Below are 22170 nucleotides of genomic sequence, written 5' to 3' on the forward strand. Positions count from 1 at the left end.
ACTGTGTATATTGAGTCCATGAGTTTCTGTACCTACTACCTAGGAGGCTGATGAAGTGCAGTTCATAGGCCCAGCTCTGAAAAGTTGTTTGTACATTCAAAGAAACACCTAACCCCATCACCAGAACTGAAGCCAACTTCCTACAGCTTAAAACACAAAACTTGCCAACTATCTCCAATAACCTCACAAACTGCACACCAAAACAAAACAACAACCAAACAAACCCAAAAAACAACCCCCCCCCAAGCCATAAACCCAAACATACAAAAGAAAATAGGCAGGTGTGACCTTTTTAGGTCATTCATGATTCTTAGGGTAAATACTGGTCAGTGGACATCATTGTTCAGCATTAAGGGGCTGATTCAACTTTTACAGAAGTCACACAGACACCCGCATGTTGATTGCAATTAGAGTTGCATATGGTCCTGAACTACTATCTTAATTTACATTTTGATTCAATTATGTATACTTCATTTGAATGATTACTGCCATCTTAGTTTAGCTCATACCCTTTATCTAATGAGACAATGGCTCCACTCTGGGTGAGTGGGCAAATGGAGCCTGCATGGCCGACCTCTTTTTGAGTGCTGCTTTTATTTTCTGAAGCATTTGCGAGCTGATATTCTAGAAAATATGAGTCTGAACCCATCTGTGCTTGATAATTTTTCACTGCCATAGGACCTCTGACCCAGCAGACACCATCTGCTTGGCAAAGTTAAAAATGTCAGCATTCAGCATAAGCTTTTACTGTCAACAATATGCCCCTCCAAATGATTTAATGCTGTTGTTATTTCTTCAGGTAGCTATACAAAGCTACATTTGTCTCTCTTAATGGGAAGCCATTTAGGTATGCATGGCAAAATCAAGACCTCATAAAAGAAGGGCTAATGTGCAGTTATTAAATGAATGAGGTAATACAGCAGGGTCCTATGCTTCTTTCAGATTGCTGTTCTGGCGGGGAAGAGGGTAAACCATGTTAGGGACTTCATGGATAAAGTACATCTATTTTTCCAAGACTATGTTTCAAGGTGAATGATGGGCTGTTAAATGATAGCAAAGTGGGAAGAGTTATGTACAGAGCTAAGTGGAAATATTGAGAGCCATCATAATGACTAGAAGCCAGACTGAAAGTACCAGACTCGGAAAATGTTTGAGCTTGTTTTCTGCATTTACTACAGATTCCCTTTTAGAACACATTCCCCACATGCCTACATTTCCTAAATAATACTTGTTCACAAATGAGTGCTGTGAAGCTACTCTCAGATGCCTTCTGCACTCTTGTTGGTAAAGTCTTTGGCTATCCTTAGATAGAAAATGCAAGAAATTCAATGTCTTAGTGCCATCCTTGCAACCATTACATGAGTGAACATGGATGTAATAAATCCTTTAGAGCTGGGTCATGAGGTAACTGTTTACCAAGGGGAAATGGGAGTGCCATGTTGTACTTCTGACATTTTGGAAATGCTGTTTCCTAGTATACCCGTGCACTGTATACGCCCCCTAAGATCCCAACTGCCTGTTCCTGCACTGCTGAGGTAATAGTGCCTTGGGACTTTTGGCACATTAGACCTCAGGACATGTGAGATCACGTGTCTTACTCAGATTAAGTGAACAGACTGGGAGAACACAAGCTATGGGCAAGAAAGCAGAAAGTTAATATTAAGCTACCTTTACTTCCAGCATGTCTTTGAGTATTTCTGAGCACTCCTTGGGCACAGTTGAGAACCTGGCCTATATCTTTTATTTCACCTGTCAAACACCAACTATAATTTAGGCACTGTATAGCTAATAATATGGAATCAGGTCCCTTGCCCCAGGAATCATGAATCCCGGCGTTCATTATGGTACCACGGTCCATTAGCGTAACACAGTACATAAAAATAATTTTCTGTGCATTCTGTGCTTGGAGAAATATGTGGCTGACTTACAGAAAAAGTGTTGCAGGTGAAGAGTTAGTGCAGATCAAGAAAATAACAACTCTGGACAATTTCAGTCTTTTTTTTGTATGCCTGCTCTATTCTACAAGTATTCCCATTACTGCACTGTACTATCAGAATTTTCAATGTATTGCTTATCTGTTAAGGGCCTGGATATACAACATATTTTTGCAGATCTTTCCTTCCATTTTGAGTCGTAGTGAGAAGGTATTTAGCAGAATTCTCAGATTTGTTGGAATCTGATAGGATGTACATGAGTGCTTCTGCTGTGACCTCAAACTTGTCATCTCTGAGCTGTCAGCCACACACCTTAGTGCCTGCACCACCTCAGCCCCATTAATACAGGTGTGGTTTTGTATACCAACCCTTATCTGGAGCAGACATGAACAGTTCTCCTGGTGTAGCTGCTACAGTAGGCACTGTTGCAGTGTTTCAGCATTAGGTATCAGGGGATTGGGTAATAGTCTTCTTTGTTTGAGTCACTACCCTGAGATAGTTGCAGACACACAGTCCTTATAGTGGTATAACTTAAACTAGCTTTGTTTCACTTTTGATTTTGCCAGGATTTTTCCACACTGGCATAAAGAAAAATACAACTATGTAGGGCCTTATGTCTCGTGTCTGTCCCTTGTTTGTACTGATGTAAAGTCTGATAACATTGATGTAAATGTGTCATGTGTTCAAGCTCTAAGAACTGGACAGAGAACACAGGAGTAATTTCAGATGTGACAGACCATTGAATGCCCATTGCATTATGAGGAAAACATTTTGTCTCTGCCAGCTTGAACAGGTGCTCTGGAGATTTTAGTTTAGCAGCAAAACCCAGTAAATAAAATCTGCTGTTTTTCAAATGTTGCATAAAATGTTGCATAAAGGTTTCTCTGTGAATGAAGAGACCAGGCTTCAACATTCAGGTGTTATGGTAATAGAAATAATGATAGAGTCACAGCAGCTTCAAAGAGGATCAGCATGTAATTGAAGGACACCCCAGGAAGGTCCCCTGTTTACACTCAAATGGTTTACATCACTTAGACAAAGTAAAAGTGCCTTATACTGCCAAGCAGGGCAAGGTTGCTTTAGTGCAAATGGCCCAGTATGAGGCAAACAGGTGGATGAGGGAATTGGACAAAGTACCATTACCACACAGGACACAGTACTGTCCAGTTACACCTCTGGTAAGCAGTGAAGTTCTGTGAATCATGGAAAAATCTACAAATATTGGGCTAATTTTTTTTGTTGTCCCACAGTGACTGAGGTCATCTGGGCCAAGGGCTTGTAAAAGCTACAGTTCTGATTGGAAGCAAAAATTCATTATTTCAATGGTCTGATAGAAGAGAAGAAACAGTGCAGGGGAGATATCAGTTGTCTGTTCTCAACATGTCTTTGCTTACTCCTGTCCCAAACTTTGATGCAACCAGTGTATTTAGTTATCTCCTATCTCCAAAGAATTATATTCCCTCTGAAGGAAACTACTAATCTTTGTCTTGCAATGGAACATTGTTGAAAGTACCAATTGCTCTAAGACATCTATGATTATGTGTGAAAATATAGAGTAAAATTCTCTATTGGAACTGTGTGGAAAATGGTTTTTGTTTTCTCTGAGACTTCCAGAATCAGGAATTCCCCTGCAATAAATTTTGAATTGTTTCATGGAAGAAAAAACAGAGAGGCAGCATATGAAGGATAGAGACCCCAAAACAGTTGATAGCCCGATGGCCAACATGCTCAGTTTTAATATTGGGAATGCAAGTTCAGATCCCTGCTCCAAATGAGCCTGGGCACAGCCTGGGCAAGTGCCCTAGTTACCAAGATATTCAGGGCTTTCTCTCTCTTTCCATCCTGGAGCAGAGGAACTCTTGTTAAAACTAGTAGGCTCTTGTGAACAGTTTCAGTTTCAAGAAAGTGGTATTTTTTTAACTGAACAATCCCCAAACAGGTCTACTCTGCATTCACCCTGTTGGTATGACATAACCAATTCATTCGAATTTCAAAGTATAATCTAGCAGAGCACTATTGATTGCCTAGCTGAACTAGTTGAATATGATCCACAGCCTCCTCATCCACATTGATTCCTTGTCTCTTTACTCAACACTGCCTGAATGTTGCTGAACTGAGAGGCCTGCTAAATGGACAAAAATATTGATTGCTTTCCCCTTTTTTATTTTTGAAAGCTTCTCCTGTACCAGGCACTGAGCGAATATCAAGCAAATGAAAGGTCACAAAGTGAGATAGAGACAAGTCAGTAGTTAAATTTTTAATCTAAAACTGGTTAAATATTAAGCTCATTAAATCACACAATTAACATTCTTGGTGGAAACACAAGCTCAGATCAGGCACCTTTTGGTATTTTATTAGGGTCTGATCAAAGTGAAAATTGTACCATAATTCCGTCTACGTCCATACTGTACCAGAGCAGTGTGGGCTGAGGTAGGGGCATATCATCATGGAAGCCAGACTTGGGCATCTTGCTGCTGTGATACAGCAACCTGCCTCACTCTGCTCTGGTCTGGGTCAGCAGCGCAGCAAGGGGATGTCAGGAACTTGGAGCTGGGCTTGGGGAAAGTCTCCAAATGGTAGGCTCCAGTCCCTCTCCCTTTTCAGTTGCCTACTCCCCACCCCTTAGCTGAGTAGCAGGGGGAGGCAAGGAGAAGTTAGATGAGCCAAGAGCTAGGTTTGCAAATCTGGCTCGCTGCAACCACCACTCAGCTGAGTGAAGGATGGTGGCAAAGGGAAGCAGGCAGGTGAAAGTGCTCCCTGAACTTGACTCCTCATGCCTGGGAGATGAGTACAGGGAGTGATGTGGAAAAGCCTTTACCTGCTTCTCACACTGGGAACTTCAGCTGAGCCAGGAGAAAGTGGGCAGACATTTAGTCACCTGGGAGAAACTTCCTAGGAGCTTTTCAACCATGTTTGTTCCCGAGTTATTTTCCTCATGGAGCAGCCATTTTTGTTCTGGGGGGAAAGCTTAAACATCTGCACAATTTTGTTTTCTACTGGGAGAACAACAGCTCACATCCCCTTATAAAACATATAGCTTGATACACTTTGTTTCACAGGGTCTGTGCATCCAAGAATGTTTCATTATTGCTTTAGAATTTCTGCAGAGGAAATGATTTCATATATTTAGGAAGAGCTGGTTAGCTCAAGAAGAGAACATTATTACAACGGGTTCCCCATTGATAAATGAACACAGCTTAAGTGAAGCACTTGCAGCTTCTGTAGCATGAATAAGACACCAGAGACATGCCCTTAACAGTGGGAACTCATTGGTATATATGGAAAGATTGATTAGACTCCTTGAAACTTATTAACTCAACTAAAATTGTGAGTGCTAGAAGAATATTTATCTTGAGATAGGTACATTTTCAGTCATTAGGCATGACTGAAAGCCCAATGAAGTCCTTATGAGTCTTTCTGTGGCCTTCAGTGGGGGCTTTGAATCAGGCTGAAAAAGTCTGAATGAACAGTTGGCATGCAGCTGAAAATGAGGGAATATTTTATTGTCTTCTCTTGAAACAGTGCCACAAAATCTTTCGTAGAAGCCCATCAGTTTTATTGGGAACCCCATTATTCAGTGGTTGTAAGGAACAGAGCTGGGAAATAGTAGGTTTGATGTTAGAAAATAGCTATTATCAAGAACATTCAGCAGCACAAATCCTTCCAGATGTTACCAGTGTGCCTTATGCATGTGCTTAGCAGCTCCACTATACTGGGTGGGGGGGTATCCCAAGCAGTCCCACCTGTGGTCTGAGAGTCATTTTAAACACGTAAGTCACAGATAATAGACAGCATTGTCAGCTGGACTTATCAGTTGCCAATTTGAATTAGCCTGATAGCCAGACTGTCCAATATCCCCTCTCCAACATATCTTTCTGTAAGAAGACTTAATTTTTGCAGTCTGACAGCACATTTACATTACTGCTGAGAGTTTTTATCTAATCAGTGGCTGAAGATTCCTCACTTCTCCTATGGGATTCATTTGATTAGAGAGAAGTTTGCATTAAAGGAAGTACAGCTCTAATCCCTCATAAAAAGTATATCCTATCTTTAAATGAAGGAGAAAGGTCTTGACTGCGGCCAGTTCAGTAATTTCTTTTAAAATGAATAATTTACTTAAATTGACATTACCAGGGATTAGAGAACATTATCAGAAAATGACTGATATTTCTTAATTTCATAGAATGATATAAATATAAGGCTGGAAGGGAACTTACCCATCTTCTAGTTCAACTTCTTACTCAAGGAAGGTTTTTTCTTGTCTAACTCATCCCAGACAAATATTTGTCTAACATGCCATTATCTTCCAATGTCAGGGCTTCACAACCTCTAGGTTGTTATAGCATCTGATGAAGTAGGCTGTTGCTCATGCCTTTCTGAACAAGTTACTCTCTAAGGTGCTGCCCTACTCTACCTTCTGCATAACCTGTCTAGGTAATCTGTTCCAGAGATTAACCATCCTCCTAGTTAGAACATTCTTAGAAATATCCAACTTACATCTTCCTTCTTTAAGCCCATTAAAAGACACATAGGCCAAGTACAAACATTACACTTTAGCAGTATAAGTGATCAGAAACTGGTACAAAACAGAACAGAAGTTCAGAAATCCAGGCTAAGATGTACCCCTAGCCCACCAAAGGGTGAATGTGTGTCTATGTCCAAATCGCCAAATCTTTCTGAATCTCTCCAAATCAATTTGGAGGGTTCTGATTCGATTTGGGGAGATTAAGGGGTCTCCTGATTTGATTAAAGGGTCTCCACCGAATTGAATCAGGGACCAAAGCTCCATACAGCCCTATTTCTAAAGCCTCTGTATCACTCTTTAATCAGTTAGAGTCACATTTTTAGCACAGTTCAGGACCCAATATTGAAAAGAGTTCAGTACACTTGCCACAGCTCTATCAAAACTGACACAAAGCAATGGGTGCAATAAGAATAACTCTTTTGCAAACCTGGTCCCATTTGCAGATGCCAAGCCTCTGATAAACAATCCAACCTTTGGGTTGATTTGTGCATTTGTTATGCTGCCATATACCGGTAACCATCTTCAGCTGTACCACTCCAGAAGGAGTGTTGGCTATGCTGAAAATTTGATTTAACTGCTCAGTGCTTAATTATCAGAGTAGGAGTTACAGGCTTGAATCTGACGTGATCCTGCCCCAGGTAAAACGTTAGAAGAGTCATCTAAAGCAGACACAACTGCAAAATTTTGGCTCTTCCCTCTTCCTTCTTAGCTGCCAGGATCTTTTTAAATGTCCTTTATCTGTCAGGATCTTTGCCCCTGACAAAAGACCAAGGGCTCAAATGACGCACTGCCAGCCTAAGTGCTCCTAAATCATGAATTGGCACCCCAGGATCAAAAAATGTGGCTTAAAAATAGTGAAATTTGAACTTATACATCCATGTCTTGTTCTGTTTGTTAGCTTCCTGAGTTTGAGCTGTTCACTCAATGTGCAGATCAGGTTTTCTCTGTAAAGAACGAGGGTGGAAACTTACTTTTTATTATAAATGAAAGTTGAAATTCTCACAGAATATGATTAGTGAAGTTAGGGCTTTCAAAAAAATAGCAAGTCATCTGAGACTAGTGTTCATCTTCAACCCTTTCTAGCACTTTAACAGCAGAGAGCGCTTCTGCAATTCCACTGATGTGCACTGCAAAATAGCCAATCTGTGAAGTGTGGGTGGGTTCAGCTTTCCTTACAAAAGATCTTTCTGTTCTTTTACGCAAAGGACATGGTCAAATGAAGTAAATGTTTGTGCCTGTGATGACTCAGAAGTTAACAAAATTTGAAGATGGAAAACATGCATCAGATCATCATGTACACTGTCTACAATTTAGGACAGTCTTCTCTGGCTGAGATTTTGAAAGCACCTTGGGAGATTTTTTACCTAATTCCCATTAATGTTAATGGGAATTGAATGTTCAGATCTCTTAGATTGCTCTGAAAAAAATCAACAGACATATGAATCGCCCACATCATGCTATTGGGAAGTATGAAATAACTTTAGCAATAGTAAGAATCAGAACCATCTCTCACCAAATCCGGGTGGGGGGAAGGGTTTCCCCAACAACAGAAATTTTGTCTAGACTGTTCTGTATAGTTCCATAAGATTCAGTCATTTTTCTTCGGAAACAATTCTGCTGTATAATTAGTAGATTTTAAGACCAGAAGGAATCATTTAATCTGACCTCTTTACAACAAAGGCCATTGACTTTCACCCAGTTATACCTGTGCTGAGCCTTGATTTGAAGAGATGAATAAACCACCATTTGTGTTGATGGTAGTTTGTTCTGATGTTTAAAAAAGGTACCTCACTGGTCTCAGTAGCAGAAAGTTTCTTTTTCTTGGAATTCAACTTGGACTCTATTTTTTTTCACATGCAAAGACCACTCCTGATTCCTGAAGCCAGGGTTGCATGTGCTGTTCGGCTTCTCTTCACCCGCTGGAATAATTTTAGTAAATTTGTCATTTATGCTCAATATAACACATAGTCATTTAACTGCGGGAACTCGACAGTGCAATTAACCCCATTCTTTCAAAATGAGGACCTGATTTCCTTGGCATTTTCCAGAGCAAGGTTACAGTGCTGTGGTTTTTGGCCCTCCTGGAGCAGTGCTGCAGTCAATTGAGTTTTTGTTAATTTGTTCTGCATCAGTCTCCTGCTGGTTTATTATCATCCAAGTTACTTTATGCACCATGCATAAGTGGAAGTATATTAAAAATCAATGCTTGATCCTTTTCTTCCTTGTAGCTATTTTATCATCCATGGTCTACCTTCTCTAATATATGACCCTTTTCTCTAATTAGAACACAGCTAGGAACTTGTAAATGACTTAGTCACATGCTAATAAAAACTGAAATGTTCCAAATTTGTTCATCATTTAAACCCGGTGCTTACCCAAAGAGTATAAGAAAAAAGAAACAAAAGGCCATTACGGTGGACAAATGATCCAGGCTATGAGAAGAGGAAAATAACATGCCCTCTTAGAAAGAAAATCTTGTTTCTCGATTAATTACTAATAAGTGTCATGGTTCACAAACCTAACCCTATAAAGATACTATTTTCAACAGTTTAAGGCCCTGACATTGCAAATGCTGTCCTACTTACATTATTTTGAAGACATGTTTGCAGTCTAATAGGGCCACATGTGCAAGTGTTTGCAGGATTAAAGCCCAACCCATGAAATTAATGGAGTTTCTTTGTCTTCACAGCTGGCAAAAAGGAGATCAGCATATGCCCCGAAAGTCTTTTTACGTTCTCTACCATGAAAAGAGTTGAAACTTCAAGATCCTCCATGAGAAAAAGAAAATGTTTTTAGCTAAAATGTTATAGTTTAACTGCTTAAAATCATAATGTAGGTGGGACAGCTGGCTCTGTTTTAATATGATAGCTCATCAAGGGAACCCTAGGTCACCCACCCCACACCCATCTATCCAAGGATTTTAAAACCTGTTTTATTTTACATAACATATGAAATATATTCTAGGGAATTTTGGAAAGAGAAGATACCATTTGAACCTGAGATTAGTACATGTTTTGGTTATCACTTCACTAAAGAATAGGTAGAAGGTAGGGCTTAACGGGATGAACTGGTTCAGAGAGGCATGAGCTTTCCTAGGCAACCATCTACTTGATCAGATGTTATGAAGGGACTAGCAGAAAGGAAGGGATTTATGCAGAAGGGAAAGGGGTGAAGAAAGGAGACACTGCTAAAAGAGGTAAAGAGCAGGTTGATTGTATCACTTGAGAGGAACAAGTCAGTTAACACTTTAAAGGAGGTTGGAGTTAACACCTAGTCCAGGCAACAGAATAAGAAACCACGGTTCCTGTTCAGACCACGCTTGACACAATCCTGTCTGTGGATGATTTCTCAGTCTGAAATTTTGCATACCAGTTAGCTTTTAAACTGTTTTGGTTTAGGGATGGCTACTCTGAGGTCAGTGATAGAATATCTAGTTAGTCTTTAAGGTGCCACAATGCTCTACCTTCTGCCTACTTTAAGACTAATACATTAAGAGAAACACAGCTAAAGCCTGTCTAAAAGAAAAGGTTTATTCTTACCTCATACAAAGACAAGGCAATTCATAGCTTTCTTAAGCTTTGGGGGAGCTGAAGGATAACCTGGATGTACTAACACATGCAAAAACTACAGCTACACATGGCCTATCTTCCCTAGGATTTTATGTGCTAATAATTAGAGCAGCATGAGGTGAGAACACACTTATCACATATTTGGGTTTCACGGAACTGCATGCATCTTATTTATGTACAACATTCAGAAAGTTTCCTGTATAATGGTCTTTGTTAAAGGAATATATCTCCATTTTTGTTATATCTTTTCAGTGTATAATGACTAATAATTCAAAACTAGGTGAACTGGATGATGCTGGATAATCAAAGCAGCTGGGACCAATTTTGATGTGTCCTGTATCATCTTTTTTCCAAGCCATTTAAAAAAAACATACAGAAGCAAATCATTGCCGTTTAATAACTAGAGCTCCTATTACACTGGATCCTTAATGCAATAGGTCCTATAGAGACAGCAGGCTTGTGTAGGAGTACAAACGCTTGATTTCTTTTTCACTGGCAGTCTTCTGAAGTAAAGGTTGATTTTGGTTGTTTAATTATTTTATGTGATGACAGCTTGCTGGTCGAAATAGCAAGAGTACAGGCAGAGGTGGTAGCTGACAGTTAGTACTGCACAGTCATTTAGTACTTATTTTAGCTTTAGCAAGTACTAAATGGTTGTGCAGTACCCGCCAGTACTGTGCAGTTCTGGTGGTGCATGGATCATTTTTAACCCCACAGTAGCAGCAGCATCATGGTTAGTGCCTGCCAATGCTATGTCGCTGTAGCAATGAGCTACATAGCTCATCGCTACAGTGATGTAATGTCTCAGGTAGATGTGCCCCAGTCTGTCTCCCTCAGTAAAAATATCTGATATAAGTAAGTGTTCACAGGGTGCATCTATATGAGAGACCTTAATGTTCAGTGGTCTGTTCTACTGTGCATTAGCATTTCATGGCAAAAACCATGCTAATGCGCAGTAGAATTAGTCTACTGCACATGAAATGTTACAAATAAAAAGTTCACCTTTGTTATTGCACATTAGCACAACTACTGCTTCTTTATCTAGTACTTCATAATAGAGGTACTAAACTTAATGCGCAGTAGCAAAGGTGCATTAACGAATCCGTAGACATGTCCACAATGTGGTTCCTACTTAATCCCTATCCTCTTTTTCATTTTAGTATTGTTTCTTTTCTTCACTTTCAATGAAACTTCACAAATAAATACAAGCAAATAACATACTTATGAAGGGAACATTACTCTTCTACTTTTAGTCAAAGTAGTAGACTTAATGCAATTGGTTTTTAGGACTATCAAAATGGTCATACTAAAAAACACCAGTAGTCCATACCTTTTAATATTCTGTCTCTGATGCAGGCTAGTACTAGGTGTTTCAGAGTACTGTCATTATAAGTAAACATGAAGTAGCTTATAGGGGAAATAGCTTTTTAATTATTGTGAATTAGTGGCTGGCCTGTTAAACGCAATAGGGTTCATGTGCTCTTTCCTATTTTATTATACCTTCTGATAGCCTCACACATTTAAGAAGCATGTATTGGAGCCAAAAGTCTTGCAAATGACTTAATAATAATTCGTAATCTTTTTTTGGTAAAAATTATAGGTTATAGGTTCTTGTTCTTTGCCAGTTTTTTCTATGCCTTTCTGGTGCTCATAATTTTTAAGCTTTTCCTTGTAAGCATGGGAAACCTAGAAAGCATAAGAAAACCTAGATCCTTAGGACTTTTTTAATGAAAGCTGTGATCCTCATAAAGTTTTAAATCTTTTAAGATGGGTCTTTAAGAAATATACCAAAAATCATGATAAAAACAAATTGTCAATGTTGCTGTATACTAAACAAAAGAAATTTCAGATCCAATATTGAATTTTCTCTGTTGCATCCTTTTTTAGAAACTTCTTAAACATTCTGCTTCAACAGTTTCACCTAGCAGACAGTTCCTCAAGTTAATTATGTATGGTGTAAACTATTTCCTTTTACTAGCTTAAAAAGTGCAACCCAGGCTTTAATGCTCATCTTTCCTGGTCTAATGGGGGATGAGTGGAACACTCCATTTCTAGACTGTTGTATAATGGTCTCATTCTGTTCCAATACAGCCTTCCTCTTTGACTCATCATTTGGGGTATTGTGTGTTTTCATTGACACACAGAGGGAATAGTCACTGAAATAATGAAGTGAGAGCCAGTTCTTGCTCTGGAATAATATCCTGGGGCCTCACCATCTGCAGTGATTTACACTAGTTGAGTATCTGATGCTGGTTCTGCCACCATGTGAACAGGAGTCTCCCACCCCATATTGCTGCGCAAAAGTTCATTAATACTTGACATTAATACCAGATCCACAAAGGTACGTGTGCACCAAATGCCCATTGATTTAAATGGGAACTCAGTGACTAAACAACTTTATGGATCTGGGCCTTAATGTCTAGTTGTATACTTCAAAAAATGATTTATCTCTCTCATGTTTGTGACTTGATCTGTTCTATTTAAACATAATATTTTCATATATTCCAACCTCACGGACAATTTTAGCTGCTTCTTACAGCTAATCTTTCTTGGCATTATATGCATTTTACTACAAGATATCTATTATAACAAAGTTCATAACAATTGATTCCTTACTAATAAAACAACAAGACCTTCAACTGCACAGATGATGGCCCATAAATCATGTAATATTTATTTGGTAACAATGTCTTTTGGAAGAAAGCTGTTACAAACTGTGTGTCTCATTCAATGCAGAAAACAGGGGCTGACTTTGGAAATGTATTGTTTGAAAGTCTAAAAAAATGAAAGATAAGGTTAGTTCACCCCCATGTAATCCAAAATCATATAATCCATGACCCACTGATCCTCAATCAGGGTGCTGTGGCACCCTGGGGTCCCTTAAGGTCCTTTTAAAGGTGCCACATTGTCAAACATTGTTAGCACTGCTAAGTATGCAAATGTGAGTCAAAAAATAAACCCAGAAATTTCAAATTGGTATTCATACTATTAAAAACAGCTTAAACTGCTTTGGTAGTTGTGGCTGCATCCAAATGAGCATGGGCATTTTGTTCCCTGGGGACAAGTGGCAGCGGTGCACTTTGCACTGCAGCTACTTGTTGCCAGAGAATGCACGTGCCATGCATGCTTTGGTGCATGGCAAGTAACCCCTGGGGCAGTAGGGGAGACTGGGGCCAGAACTGTGCTGACCCCAGCAGCCTTACCTGGCTCCACACCACTTTTCAGTGGAAAAGTGGTGTGGAGCCGCCTGGAGCCACACTGCAGCTGCCAGCCAGGCTCTGCTCAATAGGATCACCGCTGCTGCAGACCCGGGAGGCCCCAGGATGGACCCAGAAATTTCAAATTGGAATTCATGAGTGCGCTGCTCTCCTTTTTCTTTTCATGGGTTTTTTTGACCCCTGGATATCCAGAAAAAAACCCAGCAGCTGTACATATGGGCAGCATACCATTACAATGTGGAGGACACCTGAGTGTGTGGTATGTGGTGCTGCAGATGTGTTTGCAGCACCACATACTACATGGTTGCATTCGTCTGGATGTGCCCTGTAATATCTTTACAACAGAAGAATTGCTTTAGTATTGTCTGTTGTCAAAAACCAAGAGAAAACTAAGAACTGGCATTTTACAAGGGGTGCATTGATTCTCGAAAGGTCAAGACCCACTGCTTGTAACCTTATGTTAGGAGGGCTAAACTATGAAGAGCTATGAAAAGGACTTAATTTTTTTGCTAAGAAAAAACAATATAGCAGAAACAAAACCCTCTGATATTAAAAATGTTGTGTTAATATTGTCAAAATTGCTATTCCAGGTTAAGAAGGCTGTGCAGCAAGAAGGCTTTAACAGAAAAAAGCGAGGCTATAGAGATATCAATGAAATCGACATTAACATGAACGATCCTTTATTTACAAAACAGTGGTACCTGGTAAGCAATTCAATTTTAGTTCTTAAGTGAGATCTTGGATAATAATAAATAACCAATTTACTTCCATGTTATTCCTTCTTGTTTCATTGTTCTGTGAGCATGTCTTCCAGATTTCTCACTAGAACTTCGGAATTATTCCAAGAGACTCCTAATGAATGCTGGTACTTGACTTTGGCCCAGTGAAATCAAAAGAAGGACTCGATGGGCTATGAAACAAAGTTATAACTTGGTGTCATGTGAGAACTTGTGCAGTGCAGACATGATTACTAAAGCTGCTTATGTACGTCCCCATCAAATCTCCATGTTGTGTCAGGAGCTCCCTGTCATATAGAATTGGACAAATATCTCGCTATGGAATCATAGTACTGTGTTATGCTGAACTCATCTGAAAAATTCTGCAGGGAGAAAGGACACACTCTTGCAAAAAAATTCATTTTGGGGTTCAAAAAAGCTACATTTTGGCCTGAACTGTAAAAGTAAAACAAAGAAGTCAATTTTGGCATGTAGCCAAGGTGATTTTGGAGATGCCACAGGGTCTGCATGTATATCCTTTGGCTGAAGTGTTGTCCTTTTGAAATGTTTTACAGCTAGAAACATTTTAAATGGTACATCTGCCACCTTTAATGTTGGTTTAAGAAGATGACTTGTTGGGCTACCCAGCTCTCCTGCAATCATATCCCTCACTCTTGCATTCTTTTTGGTATTGTGGCCACATCTACATGAGACACTGACGGTATAGTTGTTACTGCGCAGTCATTTAGTACTTGTATGCACATATGTATACACAAGTACTAAATGACTATGGAGTAACTGGAGTTACAGTGCAGTAGCATTGCCCAACAGCTTTTAGGTGATGCTGATGCACAGTAGCTCATTACTACTGTGCAGTAGTGTCACATCATGCTTTGTGCCACGCAATGCTACTGCATGCTAGTAATGAGCTGCTGCGCAGTCAGTATCTCATGTAGATGCAGCCTGTGAGAATGTATTTGAATTTGAATATATCTGAGAATATATTTAAGATAAGCCTGTGCACTCCATCATCAGACCAACAAGGTGATATCTAAGCTCCCTATCTGAGGTCCCTGATCCAACAAAGGAATTAAACATGTCTATTTTTAAGGTTAGGAGTGCTTCATTTGGACTTGTAGATAAGTGCATTTCATTTAGACTTGTAGATAAGTGCATTTTTGGAATGGAGCCTAAGCCTAGTCCTGATTTCAGTGAAAATTCTGCCCATGCTTGTAAGATCAGGTCCTAAGTAAGGATTATACTTTATGATTGTTCTTAATTCTTCCGCTGTTGTGAATTCTCCTGCTTCTGAGTTTATTGTTCTATTTTCCATTTTATACTAATGTGAGATATATTTCACTAGTGTATATACACACTCAGTAGAAGTGTAGAAGTTCAGCGACTTTAGAAATTTGATTATGCATAGGATAAATAAGGATTTTCTACTTTCCACTTGATGTATTAGATCAACACTGGTCAAGCAGATGGGACTCCTGGACTTGATCTTAATGTAGCTGAAGCTTGGGAGCTGGGATATACAGGGAAAGGAGTTACTATAGGAATTATGGATGATGGTAAGTGAAGATTCCAAGGTGTATAAAATAATCTGATAACTAAAATAGCTTTCTTCATGTATTCTAATGAATAATAATAATAATAATAATAATAAAGTATGTCAGATTGATGACCATGGCAATAATGTTTACCAGCCTCTTTAAAGTCTTTTCATTCTACAAGGAAAGATGTTTTAAGTGTAGTGTTGCACAATAGCTACTGAAGTGCCAATGCCTGTACCCCCAATTGCCAATAAAAGTAACCCCTAACTGTCACACACACAGTTCTTTGCAGGAATCAATCCAAAGGCCATTAAACCAATAGGTCTTGCTCTCATCAGCTTCAGTAGGAATTGGCTTGGAAGTTTATTGCCTCGCAGAGAATAGATATGAGAGCATTTTTCCTGGTTAATGTATTTTCAAAGTGTACATGGGGCTGAAATAATTTAACACTTCCCTGGTGGATGCCCATAGAGACCTGCATATTATATCAATTAATAGTTTAGGGCTAGGTGTAAGGGATACAGAAGATACAATCCATGGTTGAAAACACAGCGGTGCTTTGCATGGATTTGTTAGATTGTCCAAATACAAGAAGTCCGTAGAATTCTTTCTTCAGTTTTTTGCTAGCTATTTTGTAGTATGCTTTCCATAGTGACTGAATAGTGCTAAAAATAAAAAAAAATTGAAGCCAGCTGTAATTTTCAGGGATCTATTGAGATCTGTCCTTGTTCTAGTCTGTCACCCTCCTGTTAAAAATTGAAATGAGGTTGCTGGGTAAATAGTTAACCAGACTGCCTTGTGGTATGTGAATTGTTTTAAACCTAGTGTCTCATTTTAGTTAGTCCAACATGGCAGAAATTTCACCTACAGTGACTAGGCACAATATTTACCAGGGTGACAATGAGATGATTGAAGTTCAGGCCAAATTAGGCTGGGAGGCGGGGTTGGGGGGAGAAAGCGGGGAACTGGTTCATTGGATGAAGCATTTAGAGTGGAGTGTGGAAGGAGAGTTGGCTCTGTACATTGACTAGTGCTCTGTGGGCATGTCTACACAAGACATTTACTGTGGAGCTGCCTATTTAGCTCCACAGTAAAGTGTCCATATTTACATGTGCAGTCCTATTAGGCCACAGTAAGCGAATTCATTTGTAAGTACAAGTACTATCCTGTGGTACGGTTCCTTAGCACAAAAGCAATGTATGTGTAGACACTGCTGGGACCGACTGGGGTAAAAACATGCTTCAGGATGGGGGCTGCCTGCTAGCTAGTCTTGCACTGAAGCACCCTTATGCCCCAGCCAGCTCCTCTGCAGCATGTTGAGCCAGGTTGAGCAGACCTGGACTGGCAGGGTAACCCCCCTGGCCTCCTGCCAGATGGGGTTGCTCTGACCTGGCTCAACATGCTGAGCTCCCAGATGCACATGTAAATGTGGTACCCAGGAGGAATAAATTATGGTGCGCTATGCGCCAGAGTTTATTGCTTTGCATTAATGTAATGTGTAGACATGCCCTGTGACTATACCAACATACCCTTTTCAGACATTTTCACCTACTCTACGTATCTGAAGCAAATGTTGCATAAAGTCAGTTCTGAACTCATAAACAGGAAAAACTGTTCCTGGGCTCATTCAATTGAAAAACAGAAATGTTCTGTTTGACTTCCATATCCAGTAAAGGCTAATTGAACACAAGTCAAGTTACAGTAGTCAGAATAAACTGTTTGCAAACCAAGAATTGTTCACATTGTTTGGTAAGTAATTTCTTAGATGAATACATAATAGAATATTCTCAAATCCTCAGGGAGCTGTCTACTGTTGAAATACAGATGAACACTATTGCGCAAATTATTTCTAATGAATTATTTGTTTTGCTCCAATCGTTATTTCTAGTAACTCTTGAGCTACTCAGTGAATCTCTCTCAGATTTTGAATCTGCACAGTGCTCCTAGTATTGGGAGACCCTGTATCCAGGTGGCTTCTTATTGGGATTATAAAGCTGCAGGTGCAGAAGTCCTCCTACACATAGCTATCCACAGGAATCACAGGACCCAAAACACTAAATAGAAGAAGTAACACATAAGATCAACAGTGTGTGCAGAGCAACCACATATTTTTCACTCTTGTAGTGTTACATCCAGGTCACATTAAAAAATATCCATGATCTTTATTTGCTTTGTAGGGGATTGCTGGCTTGTGAACAGATTTAAAAGCAAACAGATGAATTTCATATATCATATTTTGGTATTTTTGCAAGTGTTACGCACAAATCTAGCGTTAACCTCAGCAAGTACCATGATACACTCAGGACGCTGATTGTTCAGTCTTCTGAGAATGTTCTGAGATTTTGTAACCAGTCTGATCTATCATTAAAAACTTCCCAGAATGGACATTCACAGGAACAGACCTGCTTGCCCCAATAATTTCCTCATTTCTAATGTAGGTGATTTTCTGCCTTCTTAATTTGCCTTTGTAGTTTCCATTTGCAATGATATTCTTTTCTTATACCCGACACTGTTGTATAGTACCATTTTACACTATTAGGGTATGTACAGAAGTTGCTTTTAGATCAACCTAACTATAGAATCAAAACAAGATATAGTGATGTTTGGGGAGCCTTTCAGATGAAAGTTATTATGTGGAGGTAAAATGTTACTACAGCTTCTGCTTCTCAATATATATGATCCCATTTACAAACTAGGCTCTTAAATTTTGTGGCTCAGTTCTACTTCTGGTTATTCAAATTGCCACTTTGACATATTCTATTAAGACCTCCTAAATTGGTCTGCAGCAGAAATGATACCCTAATTTAAAAGCCTACTTTTGAAAATTGATGTTTTATTCAGACAAGCCTTGAGATCAGCATTATTCCTCACTATCATTTCCTATAGTAGCAATTGAAAATTTTTGTGTTTGGTGGTCATTATGAAAATTTTTTTGAAACTCTTAACCTTTGGGTTGTATGTTTCATTGTCTTATTACAGGAATTGATTATCTTCATCCTGATCTTGCCTCAAATTATGTAAGTATACACTGACCTTTTCTGGAAAATGTGAAGTCCCTATTGGTTTTGTTTTATTTTTCTTACAAAATAATTATACAAGATTTGAAATATTAGCATGATTGAGCTACTGATCTTGCAGGTGATAAAGTGGGACCTTGCAAATTGCTGGCCAGGATCTTTTGGTACAGGGGATGAACTAGTGACAAGACAGAGGAATGGTGGTTGGCTTGCTTTAAAAAAGCTGTAGTTGGCAATATTAGATTTAAGGCAGAAATGAGCAACCTGGGAATTGGCTCTAAATCTTGCTGTTAAAATATAAGGTTCCATCTGTCATGTGGAGAATAGCAGTGCTGAGGAGACTGGTCTGTTGTTTGCTTACAACAGTTGGACCATGTGTTAGACCTTGCAATTAGGGCTGTGTGAAACAGCACCATTTTGTTTTGACTTCTGTTTTGCCATTTTGAAGGGACAGTGTTTTGTTCTGCTGTTTCAAAGCACTATTCTGTTTCATTTTGTCAAAACTGCTTCGCTGTTTCAATGCTGTGTCAATGTGTTTTGATGTTTCACCCATAGGCTATAATGGGGAATCATGAAAATGCCTATAACTTTATCATTTCTTGCCTGATTCAATAAAAACAGCAGAAAAGATAGCCCCTGCTGAAGACACAAAGCCTGTAGAGTTTCAAGGAGATAAGTGCAGGGGTTTTTGGGAAACTTCATCTCCAACTGTTCAGAGCAAAACTCATGTCACTTGTAAGTGTGAAGGCACACAGGACTGAAAACTGCAGGTAGCCCTTGCTGAGGCCATGAAGCCTATCAAGTTTCAAGGAGACAGATGCAGGGGTTTCTGGGAAACTGGACTTCAAACTGTTCAGAGCAAAACTCATGTCACTTGTAAGTGTGAAGGCATAGAGAAAGTCCATTTCAAACAATGCTTTTTATGCTGTTTTTCTGCCCCTCTTCCCCCCACAAGCACTGGGATTGGAAGGGGCCTCAGGGAAGGATCACAGTCACTGGTTAGCTACACAGTCAATATCAGAACAGTCCTTCCCCCCTTGTCTCTTTCCCATTCTAGTTTCTCTTTAGCTGCAAGGAAGCCTGACTTCAAACTCGAAATGTTTCAAAACTTTCAAAACTGTTTCAAAGCCTTTTGTTTTGTTTTGATTTCACTGTTTTGAGCTTGAAATACATCAAAACAACTTTGAAACAAAGCACCCATCGAAATGTCGCGCAGTCCTACTTGCAATGTGCAGCCACTGTATGCTTCATTTACAACAGGTGCTTTAATTAAGAGCATACACAGACCTGAACAGTGAGACACTGTACAGTGTCAAAAGATTGTTTCTTCAGATGTAGCTTTGATTTACCTTTGATTTATTTTCATCTCTATTCCCATTATCCTCTTATTTTTAACTGTTTATTTGCATCTGCTGACACCCTCAACTGCCACTACCTAGGTTTTATTTTTTCCATGGGAAATGATTCCTTTGGTAACAGGTTATTTATGGTACAGTGGGGTGCAGAGAGCTGAAACTCATGGTGCTTCTGTAGTTTATAAGTAGTAAGTATGATTTCTATTGAAATCAAACTGTTTTGGTTGCAGCTATGGAAGCTGATGGCCAACAGTAGGCTACAAGGTGGACTGCTATGGAGCCAGGTAAAGGAAATCATATGTTCAGCTGGAACACAGATTTTAATTTTCATAGATTTCATAGACATTAGGGGTCCAGCCCCTTGCCCAAAGGGCAGGCAGTCAGCAGGGGTTAAATGATGCCAGCAAGATGGCATCCAGTTTTGATCAATCGCTGTTCTCCAATAGAAAAATGCTGTGTTGGAGAATTACCCAGCATACTCAAAATTACCCAACATATTGTAGCTTTGCTGAGCAACTTCAAGAAGTGCTTGGCATCCTCTTTTTTCATTAGACAAAAACTAGTGCTGTGCTTCTTGTTGGATTTACTTCTATTACAACAAAGCCTTTCTTGCTGCTTTTTTTAACACTATAAGCTGTGGCTTCAAATTTTATGAATTTAAGGGTCCTGACAGCAAAAGTGAAACAAACTTGATTTATAAGTGTAATTAAATGCAAAAAAGCAACAAAGAAAACTACAATACACTGCTCAGATGCACTGACTCAATAAGATACAGAAAGGAGAATTGTACATTTACTCTTGCAGAGGAGTCTTGTCCTTCCCCCCTTTTAAAAGAGTTTCAAAATCCATCACACAGTTTGTAGAATATTAGGCACATGTAGAAGTTAAAATCTTGTTATCACTGAATCAATAGCAAAGCTTCCACAGGCCATGATAGAACCAGGATTTCATTCCAAATACAGAAAACTAGGAGATGTACATATACAAGTACTTAGAAAATAGGTGAACAAAGAAGATGGTCATTTTCACACTTTATTAACCTACTCAATGACTTGATTACAAGTAATTAAATCCTGTTCTTTAACTACAATATTCTCACTTCAGAGGAATGACTCGGTAAGATATTTATTTAAATTGAAATAGTTTACACAAAGGCAATCTTTATTTTGGATGGGCAGGTTGTATCTAGAACTAGGTGATTAGTATATGCTTGTTTTTGTTGCTGATTAAAGTAGTGGCATAATCATTTCTGGATAAAAGGTTCAAAGAAAAACCTGGCTCTGAAAACATAAGTTCTGAACTGACTCCACATACATACAGTGTGTTCTGAAGTCAAATAGGAATAATTCTGTTGACATCTGCGGACCTTGAATCAGGTCTGCAATGTATTCTGGACCTAAAGGTTAATGTGTATCAGTGATGCTGTGTTTTCTTTCATATGGGCAGTAGTATGACAGTTCTTTCTTTGATGGGCTAACACTGTCAGGCTTAAAAGAAATGTGTTGAAAAGTGATATTTGAAAATAGAGAGAAAATATTTAGGAGGTATTTGTAAGAGTAAGGAGTAACATGGAAGCAGTCACATACACCATAATGTGAGGGGGGAAGAAGTGAGTGAGTTAGATAGGATTGGTATGGACCACAAAGAGAATTTGAGAAGTTGTGGGCAGATTGGTTAGGGCCTTATTGGTTGACAGATGTGGAGAGAGGTACAAAGCCTTTCAGATGACTGACTTCAATGTGAAGAGCCAAATATAGTCAACAGAAGAGCAACACTTTCCAAGCACAGCCTAAAATAAGATAATTTCAAGCATGGTATTTTGCATAGACTGTAGGAGAACAAACTAAGAAATCAGAGAAGGGAAGATGTTGTAGGACAATTCAAGATAAAGGATTTTATCAGAGTGAGATGGGGGGAAAGGATTATAGAGATGCTATGGAAGGGGAACAAGCAGGGTTATGTGGCAAATCTGAGAGGGGACAGAAGAGAGAGATGAGATGAAAACAGGATAGAGATGATGAGTTTGGGTAACAGAGAAGAGAGGATTTGTCAGCAGTGATGGAGAAGAGAACAAGAAGTCTGATAGGAAAGACAAAAATGAAAAAAGGCACAGTCCTTGTCTGATAAAACTGCACTCTAAAAAGTTGAGGCAAGCTTAACCCAGTTTAAAACAAGAATCTAAGAATATGAGGGATAAATGGAAATAAACCATTTTGTTTCAGAGGTGTTGCTCTGCTTCCAATAGCAATAATCAAATCAAGTGGCATCTATATTGCTAAT

General features: G+C 39.2%; 1 protein-coding gene and 1 long non-coding RNA gene across 2 annotated transcripts in view; one reads left to right on the top strand and one right to left on the bottom strand.

The window, feature by feature from the left end:
- PCSK2 (proprotein convertase subtilisin/kexin type 2) overlaps positions 1-22170 on the top strand; it is a 245917-nt gene that overhangs the window by 114012 nt on the left and 109735 nt on the right. The window contains exons 3-5 of the mRNA XM_019516557.1: positions 13837-13950; positions 15428-15536; positions 18498-18535. Coding sequence (XP_019372102.1) covers positions 13837-13950; positions 15428-15536; positions 18498-18535 — 261 coding nt within the window. The remainder of the gene's footprint in view (positions 1-13836; positions 13951-15427; positions 15537-18497; positions 18536-22170) is intronic.
- The window catches only part of LOC109296917, a 386887-nt gene that overhangs the window by 82265 nt on the left and 282452 nt on the right, over positions 1-22170 (bottom strand). The gene's annotated exons all lie outside the window — the stretch shown is intronic.

This window comes from Gavialis gangeticus, unplaced genomic scaffold (genome assembly GCF_001723915.1).
Source record: "Gavialis gangeticus isolate Ggan-Ray unplaced genomic scaffold, GavGan_comp1, whole genome shotgun sequence".
Classification (NCBI taxonomy): domain Eukaryota; kingdom Metazoa; phylum Chordata; order Crocodylia; family Gavialidae; genus Gavialis; species Gavialis gangeticus.